The 17,229-nt window shown below is 46.9% G+C and overlaps 1 protein-coding gene across 3 annotated transcripts; it reads left to right on the forward strand.

Annotated features, from left to right (window-relative positions):
* The first annotated feature begins 226 nt into the window (after positions 1-226).
* LOC307013946 (adipose-secreted signaling protein-like) lies at positions 227-16,926 on the forward strand. 3 transcript variants are annotated; one of them, XM_079641588.1, is made up of 6 exons: positions 227-796; positions 1,826-1,850; positions 2,075-2,214; positions 3,279-3,432; positions 12,995-13,120; positions 13,722-16,926. In XM_079641588.1, exons 2-6 carry the CDS (start codon positions 1,832-1,834, stop codon positions 13,820-13,822), a joined length of 540 nt encoding a protein of 179 aa, XP_079497714.1. In that variant the 5' UTR covers positions 227-796; positions 1,826-1,831; the 3' UTR covers positions 13,823-16,926. The 3 variants fall into 3 exon arrangements, with proteins under 3 accessions (XP_079497714.1, XP_079497713.1, XP_079497712.1); XM_079641587.1 differs by having other exon boundaries at positions 235-796; positions 1,796-1,850; XM_079641586.1 differs by having other exon boundaries at positions 236-796; positions 1,756-1,850.
* The last annotated feature ends 303 nt before the right edge of the window (positions 16,927-17,229 follow it).

Below are 17,229 nucleotides of genomic sequence, written 5' to 3' on the forward strand. Positions count from 1 at the left end.
ATTGTAAGATAAAAAAAAGTAGTTTTAACTGAAAGGAGATAATACAGAGGTTTCTGTTTGGTGTGTACAGTGGAATGGAGTAGAGGCTTTTATTCCTAAACAATATCAATCCATATTAAAAAGTATCAATCTTCCTATCATAATTCTTTATTGGCCGGAAATGCAATATTAAATCACATAAGACCACATGTAAATGCAGGAGCTCTAAGTTTGGGCAGCTTTCAAACAAAGTGCAAGAGTCAAGTGATATACAGTCTATGGTGCAGTGCCTTGCTTAAGAGCAACCTGAGGAGGTACTTCTCAATGTTTTAGTCCACACCACTTGGTCCAATCGGGGACTTGAACCAGCGACCTTGCTGTTACCAAGCCAAGTGCCGACAGCCTGCTCTGAGCAGTCTATGGCAGTCACATAGGGTGTCGGCTCTGTTTTGACGCCACCCTCTCACCTCTGTCTGCTTTAGAATGTAATTGAATAATAAATAGCCCGTGTAGTTAGCTTTTATGTAGCGTTTGTGTAGCTAGTATTACTACAGACTTTAGCTGCTAGCTGCTGGCCACACGACGCAAACGCCAGGCGCGTGTCCGCTGAGGAGGACACGCTCTCGTGCATGAAGCATCACGGGCCACGGCAGAGCCATTTTAGCTGCTGATCGCTCGCGGGACACCTGGGACGGGCGGGACAGAGACTCACAGGGAATACCAGTAAAACGCATGGCTGTGTCACACTGTGAGTTAAGAAGCGACATGTCCTCGCTGCTTTCCCTGGTGTAGAGAGGCTCCACCGGCGGCACTAACGGTACGTACCGCCACTCTCACAGGCCTGTGGTCAGGATGCTGAGGGGATGGGAGGGTCTCTGTGTTTGGAGCAGGGAGGTGCCTTCTGCCTTTTACTGCAGTAACAACAAATCCTCTGCGCTTTACTGTCCACCCTGTTAGGACTTTAGAATGAACAAATGCTCATTTTCATTACAGTGTTCCAAAAGCCACAGTTTTCATGTGAGGATGTTTGGCTCTGTTTGGCTGTCTACACTGGAGGAGAATACATGCACACATGGGTCATTCCACAGTTGGAAGACAATTTAAAATAATAACTTGAACCCTTTACTCATATTTGTATTATGTATTTGAGAAAAAAAATGAACTATTTAATATAACCATAAATATAAAACACAGTTGTGTTCATTTTGAGTTATTGTTAAGAAAAAGGGTTAATGGTTGCAACCATAACATGCTTAGGCTCCCAGGTGCAAATACAGAAAGGCAATTCCTGTTCTGGGATTACAGTAAATTATATATAAACATTTAATTATACTAAAGATAATAAATGAAACTGCAGAAAATGCAACTCTGCAAATCAATGCTAACGTTAGTGTTTACCTCTTAATGCTAGCTGCAGAATACAATGATATATTCAATCATTTGAAACCACTTTTCCTACAAATGTATTTGATCAAAGGCCAATTATATTTATTGAACACAACAAATGCATGTTTTAGCTTTTTGGACATGGGTTATTGGAACATGCTGGAAGGACCCACATGCCATTACTTTTGCGTATGAAAGATATGAAAAATAAATCGGGATAAAGAATGTAGGCTTTGATTACATTTCATCGCATATGCTGACTGAAGGTCCTCAACATCTAAGATAATCTATTCATAATAGTTACTTGAAATATTTCAACTTTTTATGAAATCAATAGGAATAATAACTGTATTGGTGTCACTCTGCTGTCATTTCCACACTTCCTGAAAGCATGACCCTGTCTCTGTGTGTCTGTCGGTGGGGAGGACAGTGATGACAACACTTCCCATTTCCTAACCAGATTACCATGGCATCAGGAAGAAAAGGTAAGTTTTACCCGTGCCCATACCTAGCTGACAGTCATGACAAATGAACATTTACATGAGACATAATTATTCCTGTTTCTATTTGCCATCCCTTGAGAATTTGTGTTGAGTTTATTTCACTTCCTGCTCTACAGGAATGTATAAAACCTTCATGATTTAGCTCTTTTGAACACCTTGTTGTATTTCTCTATTCATTATAATCATATCCACCTCTCCGTCACCAGGATACACCTCGAAGGCCGGTGGGGTGCGTTTCCCTGACGACGACGACGAGCCCCCCGGCTCTCCGTCACGGAGAGACGACGAGCTCAACCTCAGTACCCTCATCGCTGTGCTGGAGAAGGATGGAGGCTACCTGGTCAAGGTGTGTGTGTGTGTGTTTTTTTTTTTTTTATCTTTTCACATGAAGCAGCTTTACAATTTGATAAGGGCAGTGGTGTAAAGTAACTAAGTACATTTACTCAAGTACTGTACTTAAGTACAATTTTAAGGGGCTTGTACTTTACTTGAGTATTTAAATGTTCTGCTAGTTTGTACTTCTACACCACTACAATTCAGAGGTAAATGTTACTCCACTGTATTTATTTAATACCGTTAGTTACTTTACAGATCTGGATGAATGATGTGAAATCTAATCAAGTGTTGAATCAGACTTTAGTTCCACCTGGAGTACATTCACAAGCTACCCTGCAGTATACAAAGTCATTCAAACTAGTTGCACCTTTACCAGCTTTGATAACACTTTAATGATCAATCATTATTAAAATATATCATATATATTATTCTGAAATGGACCAATCTGCACAATCACTACTTTTACTTTTGGTACTTTAACTATATTTTGATGAGAATACTTTTCTACTTTTACTTAAGTACACAATCTTAGTATTTCCTCCACCTCTGGATAAGGGTCATTCCACGATGAATGTATCATCTTATTTCAGTCTATCATAGTCTTTAAGAAATGATGGGTTTACGCCCAAGCAATATATTGTCCTAATGCCTAATAAAAGACAACATATATATACCATTTATATCGGCAGATAGGTAGAAATACAAGTCAGCACTTATTTAACCCGGTCAAATCCCATTGAGATCAACGATCTCTTTTTCAAGGGAGACCTGCAGAGTTCCCAAACTCTTTAATTTTCAACGAGTCCTGTTAGCATAGCACAATTATATCCAATTCTTAGGGAGGGAAAAGCTCATTCAGGTGGACCTTATCAAAATGATGTCCATGTTATGTGTTAATGTAAAAACAAACGAGCCATAGGGCTGTTGCATGGCTCACTTGGTGTTTAAATCTGGTCTGTGGAACCTTTATGCGTATGGAATGAGCCGTATGTGTTGAGAAGTTTACTTTAGTGCCACCTGGGTCAGATATAATGTCTGTCTCCCCCTCCCTCCCACTCCAAACCTCCTCTCCAGGCTGGTTTCCTGAAGAGCCACCACTTGTATGAGATCGTCTTCACGGTCCCAGACGTCCCTACTCTGGGCAAAGAGCTCTCCTGCCTCCCTTCCTCCTCTCCCAGCCGGAAGTTCCCCAGCCTCCGGGTGCAGCGCATCACCTCCACACCGGAGGGTGAGTGAGGCCCCATCACACATTCATCAGGAGTTAGGAGGGAGACACAGTGACCAATGAGCTGGATTTATTTCAGAGCTTCTATTTGTGAGGGCATTTATATTTCACATGTACTTTATTCATTTTGGATACAAAACTGCTGACAGATGACCAGAACTGCTGATACTGTATTAATGGATACTGCTGATGCTATAGACGCTCCAAAGATGGCTGTGACGCCCCAGAATACACTGCGGCTCCCATTCCCTATTGCAGTGACACAAATTAGTCACAGATCACTCAATCTTAGTGAAAACAATCTTAGCTAACGCTGTATCATCACTCTCTTTCTATCTCCTCACCTCACATACTAGGCCAGCTATACACTATAAAGTGCAGCTGAAGCACAGGTAGAAGACACACCACTGCACTGCAGCACTTTGCTGAGTGAATCAGGAATATCACTGGCCCTCCTTCTACATCAGTCCAGTGTCTAACGCCCTCACCTTGCTCCTTCTACATCAGCCTGGTGTCTAACGCCCTCACCTTGCTGCTTCTACATCAGTCCGGTGTCTAACGCCCTCACCTTGCTCCTTCTACATCAGTCCAGTGTCCAACGCCCTCACCTTGCTCCTTCTACATCAGTCCGGTGTCTAACGCCCTCACCTTGCTCTTTCTACATCAGCCCGGTGTCTAACGCCCTCACATTGCTCCTTCTATGTCAGTCCAGTGTCTAACGCCCTCACCTTGCTCTTTCTAAGTCAGTCCGGTGTCTAACGCCCTCACCTTGCTCCTTCTACGTCAGTCCAGTGTCTAACGCCCTCACCTTGCTCCTTCTAAGTCAGTCCGGTTTCTAACGCCCTCACCTTGCTCCTTCTACGTCAGTCCAGTGTCTAACGCCCTCACCTTGCTCCTTCTACGTCAGTCCGGTGTCTAACGCCCTCACCTTGCTCCTTCTACGTCAGTCCAGTGTCTAACGCCCTCACCTTGCTCCTTCTACGTCAGTCCAGTGTCTAACGCCCTCACCTTGCTCTTTCTAAGTCAGTCCGGTGTCTAACGCCCTCACCTTGCTCCTTCTACGTCAGTCCGGTGTCTAACGCCCTCACCTTGCTCCTTCTACGTCAGTCCACTGTCTAACGCCCTCACCTTGCTCCTTCTACGTCAGTCCAGTGTCTAACGCCCTCACTACATCAGTCCGGTGTCTAACGCCCTCACCTTGCTCCTTCTACGTCAGTCCAGTGTCTTAACGCCCTCACCTTGCTCTTTCTAAGTCAGTCCGGTGTCTAACGCCTTCACTACGTCAGTCCAGTGTCTAACGCCCTCACCTTGCTCTTTCTACGTCAGTCCGGTGTCTAACGCCCTCACCTTGCTCTTTCTACATCAGTCCAGTGTCTAACGCCCTCACCTTCCTCTTTCTAAGTCAGTCCGGTGTCTAACGCCCTCACCTTGCTCTTTCTACGTCAGTCCAGTGTCTAACGCCCTCACTACGTCAGTCCGGTGTCTAACGCCCTCACCTGCTCTTTCTAAGTCAGTCCGGTGTCTAACGCCCTCACTACGTCAGTCCAGTGTCTAACGCCCTCACCTGCTCTTTCTACGTCAGTCCGGTGTCTAACGCCCTCACCTTGCTCTTTCTAAGTCAGTCCGGTGTCTAATGCCCTCACCTTGCTCCTTCTACGTCAGTCCAGTGTCTAACGCCCTCACTACGTCAGTCCAGTGTCTAACGCCCTCACCTTGCTCCTTCTACGTCAGTCCGGTGTCTAACGCCCTCACCTTGTTCTTTCTACGTCAGTCCGGTGTCTAACGCCCTCACTACGTCAGTCCAGTGTCTAACGCCCTCACTTTGCTCTTTCTAAGTCAGTCCGGTGTCTAACGCCCTCACCTTGCTCTTTCTAATTCAGTCCGGTGTCTAACGCCCTCACCTTGTTCTTTCTACGTCAGTCCGGTGTCTAACGCCCTCACTACGTCAGTCCAGTGTCTAACGCCCTCACCTTGCTCCTTCTACGTCAGTCCGGTGTCTAACGCCCTCACCTTGCTCTTTCTACATCAGTCCAGTGTCTAACGCCCTCACCTTGCTCTTTCTAAGTCAGTCCGGTGTGTAACGCCCTCACCTTGCTCTTTCTACGTCAGTCCAGTGTCTAACGCCCTCACCTTGCTCCTTCTACGTCAGTCCGGTGTCTAACGCCCTCACCTTGCTCTTTCTACATCAGTCCAGTGTCTAACGCCCTCACCTTGCTCTTTCTAAGTCAGTCCGGTGTGTAACGCCCTCACCTTGCTCTTTCTACGTCAGTCCAGTGTCTAACGCCCTCACTACGTCAGTCCGGTGTCTAACGCCCTCACCTGCTCTTTCTAAGTCAGTCCGGTGTCTAACGCCCTCACTACGTCAGTCCAGTGTCTAACGCCCTCACCTGCTCTTTCTACGTCAGTCCGGTATCTAACGCCCTCACCTTGCTCTTTCTAAGTCAGTCCGGTGTCTAACGCCCTCACGTTGCTCCTTCTACGTCAGTCCAGTGTCTAACGCCCTCACCTTGCTCCTTCTACGTCAGTCCGGTGTCTAACGCCCTCACCTTGCTCCTTCTACGTCAGTCCAGTGTCTAACGCCCTCACCTTGCTCTTTCTAAGTCAGTCCAGTGTCTAACGCCCTCACCTTGCTCCTTCTACGTCAGTCCAGTGTCTAACGCCTTCATTACGTCAGTCCAGTGTCTAACGCCCTCACCTGCTCTTTCTACGTCAGTCCGGTGTCTAACGCCCTCACCTTGCTCTTTCTAAGTCAGTCCGGTGTCTAACGCCCTCACCTTGCTCCTTCTACGTCAGTCCAGTGTCTAACGCCCTCACCTTGCTCCTTCTACGTCAGTCCAGTGTCTAACGCCCTCACTACGTCAGTCCAGTGTCTAACGCCCTCACCTTGCTCCTTCTACGTCAGTCCAGTGTCTAACGCCTTCACTACGTCAGTCCAGTGTCTAACGCCCTCACCTGCTCTTTCTACGTCAGTCCGGTGTCTAACGCCCTCACCTTGCTCCTTCTACGTCAGTCCACTGTCTAACGCCCTCACCTTGCTCCTTCTACGTCAGTCCAGTGTCTAACGCCCTCACTACATCAGTCCGGTGTCTAACGCCCTCACCTTGCTCCTTCTACGTCAGTCCAGTGTCTTAACGCCCTCACCTTGCTCTTTCTAAGTCAGTCCGGTGTCTAACGCCTTCACTACGTCAGTCCAGTGTCTAACGCCCTCACCTTGCTCTTTCTACGTCAGTCCGGTGTCTAACGCCCTCACCTTGCTCTTTCTACATCAGTCCAGTGTCTAACGCCCTCACCTTCCTCTTTCTAAGTCAGTCCGGTGTCTAACGCCCTCACCTTGCTCTTTCTACGTCAGTCCAGTGTCTAACGCCCTCACTACGTCAGTCCGGTGTCTAACGCCCTCACCTGCTCTTTCTAAGTCAGTCCGGTGTCTAACGCCCTCACTACGTCAGTCCAGTGTCTAACGCCCTCACCTGCTCTTTCTAAGTCAGTCCGGTGTCTAACGCCCTCACCTTGCTCCTTCTACGTCAGTCCAGTGTCTAACGCCCTCACCTTGCTCCTTCTACATCAGTCCAGTGTCTAACGCCCTCACCTTGCTCCTTCTACGTCAGTCCAGTGTCTAACGCCCTCACTACGTCAGTCCAGTGTCTAACGCCCTCACCTTGCTCCTTCTACGTCAGTCCGGTGTCTAACGCCCTCACCTTGTTCTTTCTACGTCAGTCCGGTGTCTAACGCCCTCACTACGTCAGTCCAGTGTCTAACGCCCTCACCTTGCTCTTTCTAAGTCAGTCCGGTGTCTAACGCCCTCACCTTGCTCTTTCTAAGTCAGTCCGGTGTCTAACGCCCTCACCTTGCTCCTTCTACGTCAGTCCGGTGTCTAACGCCCTCACCTTGCTCTTTCTACATCAGTCCAGTGTCTAACGCCCTCACCTTGCTCTTTCTAAGTCAGTCCGGTGTGTAACGCCCTCACCTTGCTCTTTCTACGTCAGTCCAGTGTCTAACGCCCTCACTACGTCAGTCCGGTGTCTAACGCCCTCAACTGCTCTTTCTAAGTCAGTCCGGTGTCTAACGCCCTCACTACGTCAGTCCAGTGTCTAACGCCCTCACCTGCTCTTTCTACGTCAGTCCGGTGTCTAACGCCCTCACCTTGCTCTTTCTAAGTCAGTCCGGTGTCTAACGCCCTCACCTTGCTCCTTCTACGTCAGTCCAGTGTCTAACGCCCTCACCTTGCCCCTTCTACATCAGTCCAGTGTCTAACGCCCTCACCTTGCTCCTTCTACGTCAGTCCAGTGTCTAACGCCCTCACCTTGCTCCTTCTACGTCAGTCCGGTGTCTAACGCCCTCACCTTGTTCTTTCTACGTCAGTCCGGTGTCTAACGCCCTCACTACGTCAGTCCAGTGTCTAACGCCTTCACCTTGCTCTTTCTAAGTCAGTCCGGTGTCTAACGCCCTCACCTTGCTCTTTCTAAGTCAGTCCGGTGTCTAACGCCCTCACCTTGCTCCTTCTACGTCAGTCCGGTGTCTAACGCCCTCACCTTGCTCCTTCTACGTCAGTCCAGTGTCTAACGCCCTCACCTTGCTCCTTCTACGTCAGTCCGGTGTCTAACGCCCTCACCTTGCTCCTTCTACGTCAGTCCAGTGTCTAACGCCCTCACCTTGCTCTTTCTAAGTCAGTCCAGTGTCTAACGCCCTCACCTTGCTCCTTCTACGTCAGTCCGGTGTCTAACGCCCTCACCTTGTTCTTTCTACGTCAGTCCGGTGTCTAACGCCCTCACTACGTCAGTCCAGTGTCTAACGCCCTCACCTTGCTCTTTCTAAGTCAGTCCGGTGTCTAACGCCCTCACCTTGCTCTTTCTACGTCAGTCCAGTGTCTAACGCCCTCACTACGTCAGTCCAGTGTCTAACGCCCTCACCTTGCTCTTTCTAATTCAGTCCGGTGTCTAACGCCCTCACCTTGTTCTTTCTACGTCAGTCCGGTGTCTAACGCCCTCACTACGTCAGTCCAGTGTCTAACGCCCTCACCTTGCTCCTTCTACGTCAGTCCGGTGTCTAACGCCCTCACCTTGCTCTTTCTACATCAGTCCAGTGTCTAACGCCCTCACCTTGCTCTTTCTAAGTCAGTCCGGTGTGTAACGCCCTCACCTTGCTCTTTCTACGTCAGTCCAGTGTCTAACGCCCTCACCTTGCTCCTTCTACGTCAGTCCGGTGTCTAACGCCCTCACCTTGCTCTTTCTACATCAGTCCAGTGTCTAACGCCCTCACCTTGCTCTTTCTAAGTCAGTCCGGTGTGTAACGCCCTCACCTTGCTCTTTCTACGTCAGTCCAGTGTCTAACGCCCTCACTACGTCAGTCCGGTGTCTAACGCCCTCACCTGCTCTTTCTAAGTCAGTCCGGTGTCTAACGCCCTCACTACGTCAGTCCAGTGTCTAACGCCCTCACCTGCTCTTTCTACGTCAGTCCGGTATCTAACGCCCTCACCTTGCTCTTTCTAAGTCAGTCCGGTGTCTAACGCCCTCACGTTGCTCCTTCTACGTCAGTCCAGTGTCTAACGCCCTCACCTTGCTCCTTCTACGTCAGTCCGGTGTCTAACGCCCTCACCTTGCTCCTTCTACGTCAGTCCAGTGTCTAACGCCCTCACCTTGCTCTTTCTAAGTCAGTCCAGTGTCTAACGCCCTCACCTTGCTCCTTCTACGTCAGTCCAGTGTCTAACGCCTTCATTACGTCAGTCCAGTGTCTAACGCCCTCACCTGCTCTTTCTACGTCAGTCCGGTGTCTAACGCCCTCACCTTGCTCTTTCTAAGTCAGTCCGGTGTCTAACGCCCTCACCTTGCTCCTTCTACGTCAGTCCAGTGTCTAACGCCCTCACCTTGCTCCTTCTACGTCAGTCCAGTGTCTAACGCCCTCACTACGTCAGTCCAGTGTCTAACGCCCTCACCTTGCTCCTTCTACGTCAGTCCAGTGTCTAACGCCTTCACTACGTCAGTCCAGTGTCTAACGCCCTCACCTGCTCTTTCTACGTCAGTCCGGTGTCTAACGCCCTCACCTTGCTCCTTCTACGTCAGTCCACTGTCTAACGCCCTCACCTTGCTCCTTCTACGTCAGTCCAGTGTCTAACGCCCTCACTACATCAGTCCGGTGTCTAACGCCCTCACCTTGCTCCTTCTACGTCAGTCCAGTGTCTTAACGCCCTCACCTTGCTCTTTCTAAGTCAGTCCGGTGTCTAACGCCTTCACTACGTCAGTCCAGTGTCTAACGCCCTCACCTTGCTCTTTCTACGTCAGTCCGGTGTCTAACGCCCTCACCTTGCTCTTTCTACATCAGTCCAGTGTCTAACGCCCTCACCTTCCTCTTTCTAAGTCAGTCCGGTGTCTAACGCCCTCACCTTGCTCTTTCTACGTCAGTCCAGTGTCTAACGCCCTCACTACGTCAGTCCGGTGTCTAACGCCCTCACCTGCTCTTTCTAAGTCAGTCCGGTGTCTAACGCCCTCACTACGTCAGTCCAGTGTCTAACGCCCTCACCTGCTCTTTCTAAGTCAGTCCGGTGTCTAACGCCCTCACCTTGCTCCTTCTACGTCAGTCCAGTGTCTAACGCCCTCACCTTGCTCCTTCTACATCAGTCCAGTGTCTAACGCCCTCACCTTGCTCCTTCTACGTCAGTCCAGTGTCTAACGCCCTCACTACGTCAGTCCAGTGTCTAACGCCCTCACCTTGCTCCTTCTACGTCAGTCCGGTGTCTAACGCCCTCACCTTGTTCTTTCTACGTCAGTCCGGTGTCTAACGCCCTCACTACGTCAGTCCAGTGTCTAACGCCCTCACCTTGCTCTTTCTAAGTCAGTCCGGTGTCTAACGCCCTCACCTTGCTCTTTCTAAGTCAGTCCGGTGTCTAACGCCCTCACCTTGCTCCTTCTACGTCAGTCCGGTGTCTAACGCCCTCACCTTGCTCTTTCTACATCAGTCCAGTGTCTAACGCCCTCACCTTGCTCTTTCTAAGTCAGTCCGGTGTGTAACGCCCTCACCTTGCTCTTTCTACGTCAGTCCAGTGTCTAACGCCCTCACTACGTCAGTCCGGTGTCTAACGCCCTCAACTGCTCTTTCTAAGTCAGTCCGGTGTCTAACGCCCTCACTACGTCAGTCCAGTGTCTAACGCCCTCACCTGCTCTTTCTACGTCAGTCCGGTGTCTAACGCCCTCACCTTGCTCTTTCTAAGTCAGTCCGGTGTCTAACGCCCTCACCTTGCTCCTTCTACGTCAGTCCAGTGTCTAACGCCCTCACCTTGCCCCTTCTACATCAGTCCAGTGTCTAACGCCCTCACCTTGCTCCTTCTACGTCAGTCCAGTGTCTAACGCCCTCACCTTGCTCCTTCTACGTCAGTCCGGTGTCTAACGCCCTCACCTTGTTCTTTCTACGTCAGTCCGGTGTCTAACGCCCTCACTACGTCAGTCCAGTGTCTAACGCCTTCACCTTGCTCTTTCTAAGTCAGTCCGGTGTCTAACGCCCTCACCTTGCTCTTTCTAAGTCAGTCCGGTGTCTAACGCCCTCACCTTGCTCCTTCTACGTCAGTCCGGTGTCTAACGCCCTCACCTTGCTCCTTCTACGTCAGTCCAGTGTCTAACGCCCTCACCTTGCTCCTTCTACGTCAGTCCGGTGTCTAACGCCCTCACCTTGCTCCTTCTACGTCAGTCCAGTGTCTAACGCCCTCACCTTGCTCTTTCTAAGTCAGTCCAGTGTCTAACGCCCTCACCTTGCTCCTTCTACGTCAGTCCGGTGTCTAACGCCCTCACCTTGTTCTTTCTACGTCAGTCCGGTGTCTAACGCCCTCACTACGTCAGTCCAGTGTCTAACGCCCTCACCTTGCTCTTTCTAAGTCAGTCCGGTGTCTAACGCCCTCACCTTGCTCTTTCTACGTCAGTCCAGTGTCTAACGCCCTCACTACGTCAGTCCAGTGTCTAACGCCCTCACCTTGCTCCTTCTAAGTCAGTCCGGTTTCTAACGCCCTCACCTTGCTCCTTCTACGTCAGTCCGGTGTCTAACGCCCTCACCTTGCTCCTTCTACGTCAGTCCAGTGTCTAACGCCCTCACCTTGCTCTTTCTAAGTCAGTCCGGTGTCTAACGCCCTCACCTTGCTCCTTCTACGTCAGTCCGGTGTCTAACGCCCTCACCTTGCTCCTTCTACGTCAGTCCAGTGTCTAACGCCCTCACCTTGCTCCTTCTACGTCAGTCCGGTGTCTAACGCCCTCACCTTGCTCCTTCTACGTCAGTCCAGTGTCTAACGCCCTCACCTTGCTCTTTCTAAGTCAGTCCGGTGTCTAACGCCCTCACCTTGCTCCTTCTACGTCAGTCCGGTGTCTAACGCCCTCACCTTGCTCCTTCTACGTCAGTCCATTGTCTAACGCCCTCACCTTGCTCCTTCTACGTCAGTCCAGTGTCTAACGCCCTCACTACATCAGTCCGGTGTCTAACGCCCTCACCTTGCTCCTTCTAAGTCAGTCCGGTGTCTAACGCCCTCACCTTGCTCCTTCTACATCAGCCTGGTGTCTAACGCCTTCACCTTGCTCCTTGTACATCAGTCCGGTGTCTAACGCCCTCACCTTGCTCCTTCTACATCAGTCCAGTGTCTAACGCCCTCACCTTGCTCCTTCTACGTCAGTCCAGTGTCTAACGCCCTCACCTTGCTCCTTCTACATCAGTCCAGTGTCTAACGCCCTCACCTTGCTCCTTCTACGTCAGTCCAGTGTCTAACGCCCTCACCTTGCTCCTTCTACATCAGTCCGGTGTCTAACGCCCTCACCTTGCTCTTTCTAAGTCAGTCCAGTGTCTAACGCCCTCACCTTGCTCTTTCTAAGTCAGTCCAGTGTCTAACGCCCTCACCTTGCTCCTTCTACGTCAGTCCGGTGTCTAACGCCCTCACCTTGCTCTTTCTAAGTCAGTCCGGTGTCTAACGCCCTCACCTTGCTCTTTCTACGTCAGTCCGGTGTCTAACGCTGAACAGAAGTAAACAGGATACACACAATCATTAGTAGAAATCAGAGGTGGAAGAAAGAGCTAGAGCTTGTACTTAAATAAAAGTAGAAATACCAAAGTGTAGGAGTAAAAGTCCTGCTTTCAAAATTAATTACTTAAGTAAAAGTACAAAATATTTGCATCTAAATATACTTAAAGTAGTCATTGTGTAGATTGGCTCATTTCAGAATAATATCTGTTTTGATTATAATTATTGATCATTAAAATGTTATCTCAGCTGTTGAGGTGGAACTCATTGTAATGACTTTATTTACTGCAGGTTAGAATGTGAATTTAATCCAGGTGGAACCAAAGTGTGATTTAAGTGTTGATTATATTGTTTATCATTAATCTATATCTGCAAAGCAACTAAAGTTACTACATAATTGTAGTGGAGTAGAAGTACAAAGTAGCAAAAAATGGAAATACTATAATAATATATAGTAAGTACCTCACAATTGTATTTAAGTACAGTACTTGAGTAAATGTACTTAGTTACCTACATCTAGGGTACACTTCTAAATAGTGTAAGCAAATGTAAATGATGTGATGAAGCCTCTCCCTCTCACAGGGGGGGTGAAGGTAACCTGTGAGTACAGGACTCACCAGGAGGGAGTGCTGCATGAGGAGCTCACTCTGGCGACCAGAGGGAGGAAAGGAAGCCAACTGAAGGTCACCTTCCAGGTCAAGGTCATTGGTAGGTGCCCACAGGACACACACACACACACACACACACACACACACACACACACACACACACACACACACACACACAAACTGGTAAAGGAGTACAAGTAGAACATTTACCTCTTATTTATTTTATTTATTTATTTAACCAGGATAGGTCTCATTGAGATTACAAATCTATTTTTCAAGAGAGTCCGGGCCCAAGAATGGTAACAGCACAGTTACAGACAATTTTAAAACACACAATCACAACACAGTCATACAACATGTTAGCCAAAGCATTTACAGACACAGCGGCCTGCTTCAAGGTCATTTACCTCTGGACTGTAGAAGAGTAGAAGTTGGTCCGACTGTTGTTTATATGCAGTGCCGGCTTGAACAGGTTACATGATCTGATCACGCCGGCGGACTGTCGACTCCAAAGGGTTAAGTATAGTACTTGAGTAGATTTACCTATTTGCTTTCCAGCACTGCCTCAAAGATATGCTGCCTGCTTCTTTGTTTAAAGAGTCCTTGGGATAAGCCCCACAATGAATGCAGCAGTGTCCTGATCAAATTTCCTGTACAAAGTGTAATACTTAATGCTCTCTTTACTTACTCCCTCTGTACAGACCAACAACATGGGACCCCCATGCTGATGGAAGGGGTGAGGTGTCTCGGTGCGCGGAAAGACAGCAACTCAAGACGCAGCAGCGATCATGAGAAGAAGTGATGGAACGATATACTCACATATCCTGAATATGTCTGTACCACAGTGTCAGAGGAGGAAGCGTGGGAACACCAACATGTGGTCTGCAAATAAGAAACAGCTTAATTTGACTGGGAAATAATGTCTGTCACTATATGTTTATGTTTACTATATGTTTGTCAAGCTTTGTTCTGTTATTGTGGTATTCCACATTTTTTGTTGGAAAATAACAGCTCAAACAAATACTGTAGTCAAAATAAATATACAAATATATGCTGATCATGAAGCAAAAATCTAAAGTACAAATGACAATCGCAAGTACAGTACACCAGCAGTCATCACTAGCAGCTTACACACACACACACACACACACACACACACACACACACACACACACACACACACACACACACACACACACACACACACACACACACACACACACACACACACACACACACACACACACACACACACACACACACACACACACAATAAGCCACTGCCTGGAAAATAAAGCACCACTCAATTATTTGTCTATTATCTTTTAACCAAGTAAAGACAGTAGGCTTGCACAATGATGCTGGTGCAAATATCAATGTTATTAGAGTGTTAAGGGGGGTCTGATCACAGCCAGTCATTACCTGTTAAGTTAAAGGCTCAGAGGCTTCTGAAATGATCTTATGTTTTATTTTTTATATGTGTTTATCAGGCAATACACGGAAGTTAAAGGTCCCATGTCATGCTTTTCTGGTTATTACCCGTCCCCTTGTGTGTTATGAAGGTTTTTCTGCATGTAAACGGTCTGCAGAGTCACAAACCCTCAAAGTACACCCTGTAGCGAGTAAAACTCTAACACAGAAAAGACCTGTCTATGCGGCCCCAGAACGCCTCGTTGGAGATTTATCTTCTTCCATTGTTTGCTTCCTGGGTACTGTGCAGAGCACCTCACACACCAGGATCCCTTGGCTAACTAACAGGGAGTCCCCATTGACTTGCATAGAGCTCCCTGAACGCTGGTAATAGACGAGTTGTGATGGCGGAGAAATGCTCTCCACAGACCCATTCTCACAGCGTTATAAACCTTTTTCTTACTCAATATCAAGCCACACTTATTGTTTTTACTTCGGCTGTGAGTGTTTGTGTGTGCTCAGGATGAGTTTCGCTTGTTCTCGCTGTATCGCCGACCCGGAAACCTGTCCGCTCCTCGCAGCAGCGAGCCTCGCAACGTCCCGACCAATCAGAGCACACTGGGCTCACAGGGAGGGGGGGGGCAAGAGCTCCAACAAGCCGTTTAGGACAGAGTGTGAATACACATACTATACAGAGGTGCTGTATGAGAAAGCAATGTGATTTTGGAAAATTGCACATTATAAATCTATTCTAGTAGACCTCAACAATGGAAATATGATCAGTAGAAATGGCCATGACATGGGACCTTTAATAAACAAGTCTAATCCCAATATAGAATTTGCTCAAAATGATGACATGTTGTTATCACAGTTTGTGCAAGATGCTATATTTGACTGATAACGTCTTATTGTTGCACTAACAGTTCTAAATGTAACATTGATATATTGTATAGTATAGAGAACATTGATTCCACACCATAGCGACAGTCGTTGAGGCCACTTAGGTTTTAGCTTTGGCAACAGTGACTCAGCAGCTATCATCACACGTTATCAGGAGGCTGTTACTCCTTTGCTTCTAAGTAGCCTTTAACTAGGAGAGGGGAGCATGAGGATTACCCAAATAACCAGTCTGTTCTACATGTAAATTACAAAGTATATAACAGCACAATAATATTGGAATATTTTAAAATGTAATCTTAAAAAGCAGAAAGTGTCTTTTAATAACCAGGAAATATTATTTGTATGACTTGACCGGTGCAACAGAATCTGAAAAGATAAAAACATGTTTTATTTTTATGTAAAGTTTTGTAAAACATGTATATGCCTATAGCATCTCTTCTGTTCAAATCAGCAGCCTTATGTACGTAGTTAATGACAGTAGGATCAGGGAATGATACATAATATATCATGTATAAGTTATACTGTTAATGCTGTAAAGCAGAGACAAAGATTGTTAATTATCTGCATGATTTACACTTCATGTCAAGCAGTGTAACCAAATGAACAGGTCAGCTAAATGATCAACCTTATAGCAACACAAAAATGATTTTTCCTAAGCTGTAGACTATTTATCGCATTTTAACTGCACTTTATTACATGGCAAATAGTATTTGGTTTATTGAATGATTCAAATAACTCTAATATAATGTTTGTGTTCTTGGTAGATCATCAGCTACAGGCTAAGGTTTTAGCATACACTGTGTTGTGTTGCTAACCCTTTAGCAATAAGTACACTTTGAATCGTTCCTACATCTCAATCGTAACTTGAATAATATTTCTTGGACACCAGAAGTGACATTTAATAAGTAATAAGGCATGGAAAAATACAATGTATAAATGATTTAGCACGCAAGAATATTAACCGTAGAAAAAGTAGCTGGTGTCTCAGACAAACAGTTAGCAGCTAGCTCATTAGCTTCAAAGATTTTAATTTTCAATGCTAACCCTCATGTCCGTGAGCAGTTTGAGCCATCAGTCACAAATCTGACATTCATATTATCATAACAGGACCCTAGTCACATTAAGCAATTTATTTTAAAAGTGGATAACCAGCTTTTATCAATATACCTTTGAACATCCATGATTTTATCCAAACAAAATTGCCAACAGTGTCACATAAACAGTGTACTTCTGCATGAGTGGTATAGCCTATTGACTAAATGTAACAGGATCAGTTTCTTTTTGGACATCACTAGTCAAATGTATTTGGCTCTAGAATTATTATTTTATTTTTTTGTGACAATAGTACGTGTTGTTGGAGCTTCATAGTGACACTGTGTCTTAGCAGTGTCCTGGTACTCAGCAGAGAGAGTGTGTGTTGGGGGTCTACCAAGACACATTCAGGACCAAATGGTCTGATTACATTTCCTGTTTGTTTCAATAGTGTTGGTTGTGCGGCCTGCAGTGTATGTGTTCACAGTGTGTGTCTTTGTTCCCATCATAACATCACTATTTGTCTGTTCACTTGATGTCAATAAAGCATCTCCTCACATACTGTACGAGGTCAAGTCAACTTTATTTCTAAAGCACATTTAAAAAAAAAAAAAGATGTGAATGGACTTATGTGATAATAAAAGCAAACAACAGAACAAAACCATAAACGTCATAATATGAAAATCATTGCAGCACAGCATAAGAGGCAACCCAGTCTCACGGCATTTTGTTTTATAGTCACGATATTTAATCTATTGATTTTCCCCTTTTTTTCGTGTCACACAGAACGATTTTAAAAGCAATGTATTTCTATTGGTAGTAGGCTTGTTCGAGACGCGTTGCGGCTCGCCTCGAAAGTAGACGAGA

The sequence above is a fragment of the Notothenia rossii genome (genome assembly GCF_949606895.1).
Source record: "Notothenia rossii genome assembly, chromosome: 1".
Classification (NCBI taxonomy): Eukaryota; Metazoa; Chordata; class Actinopteri; order Perciformes; family Nototheniidae; genus Notothenia; species Notothenia rossii.

Bases quoted from the DNA above. Each gene is read 5' to 3' on its own strand.
- LOC307013946 (XM_079641588.1), top strand. The intron at 2,215-3,278 runs GTGTGTGTGTGT...CCTCCTCTCCAG, and splicing joins ATGGAGGCTACCTGGTCAAG to GCTGGTTTCCTGAAGAGCCA. The intron at 3,433-12,994 runs GTGAGTGAGGCC...TCCCTCTCACAG, and splicing joins CATCACCTCCACACCGGAGG to GGGGGGTGAAGGTAACCTGT.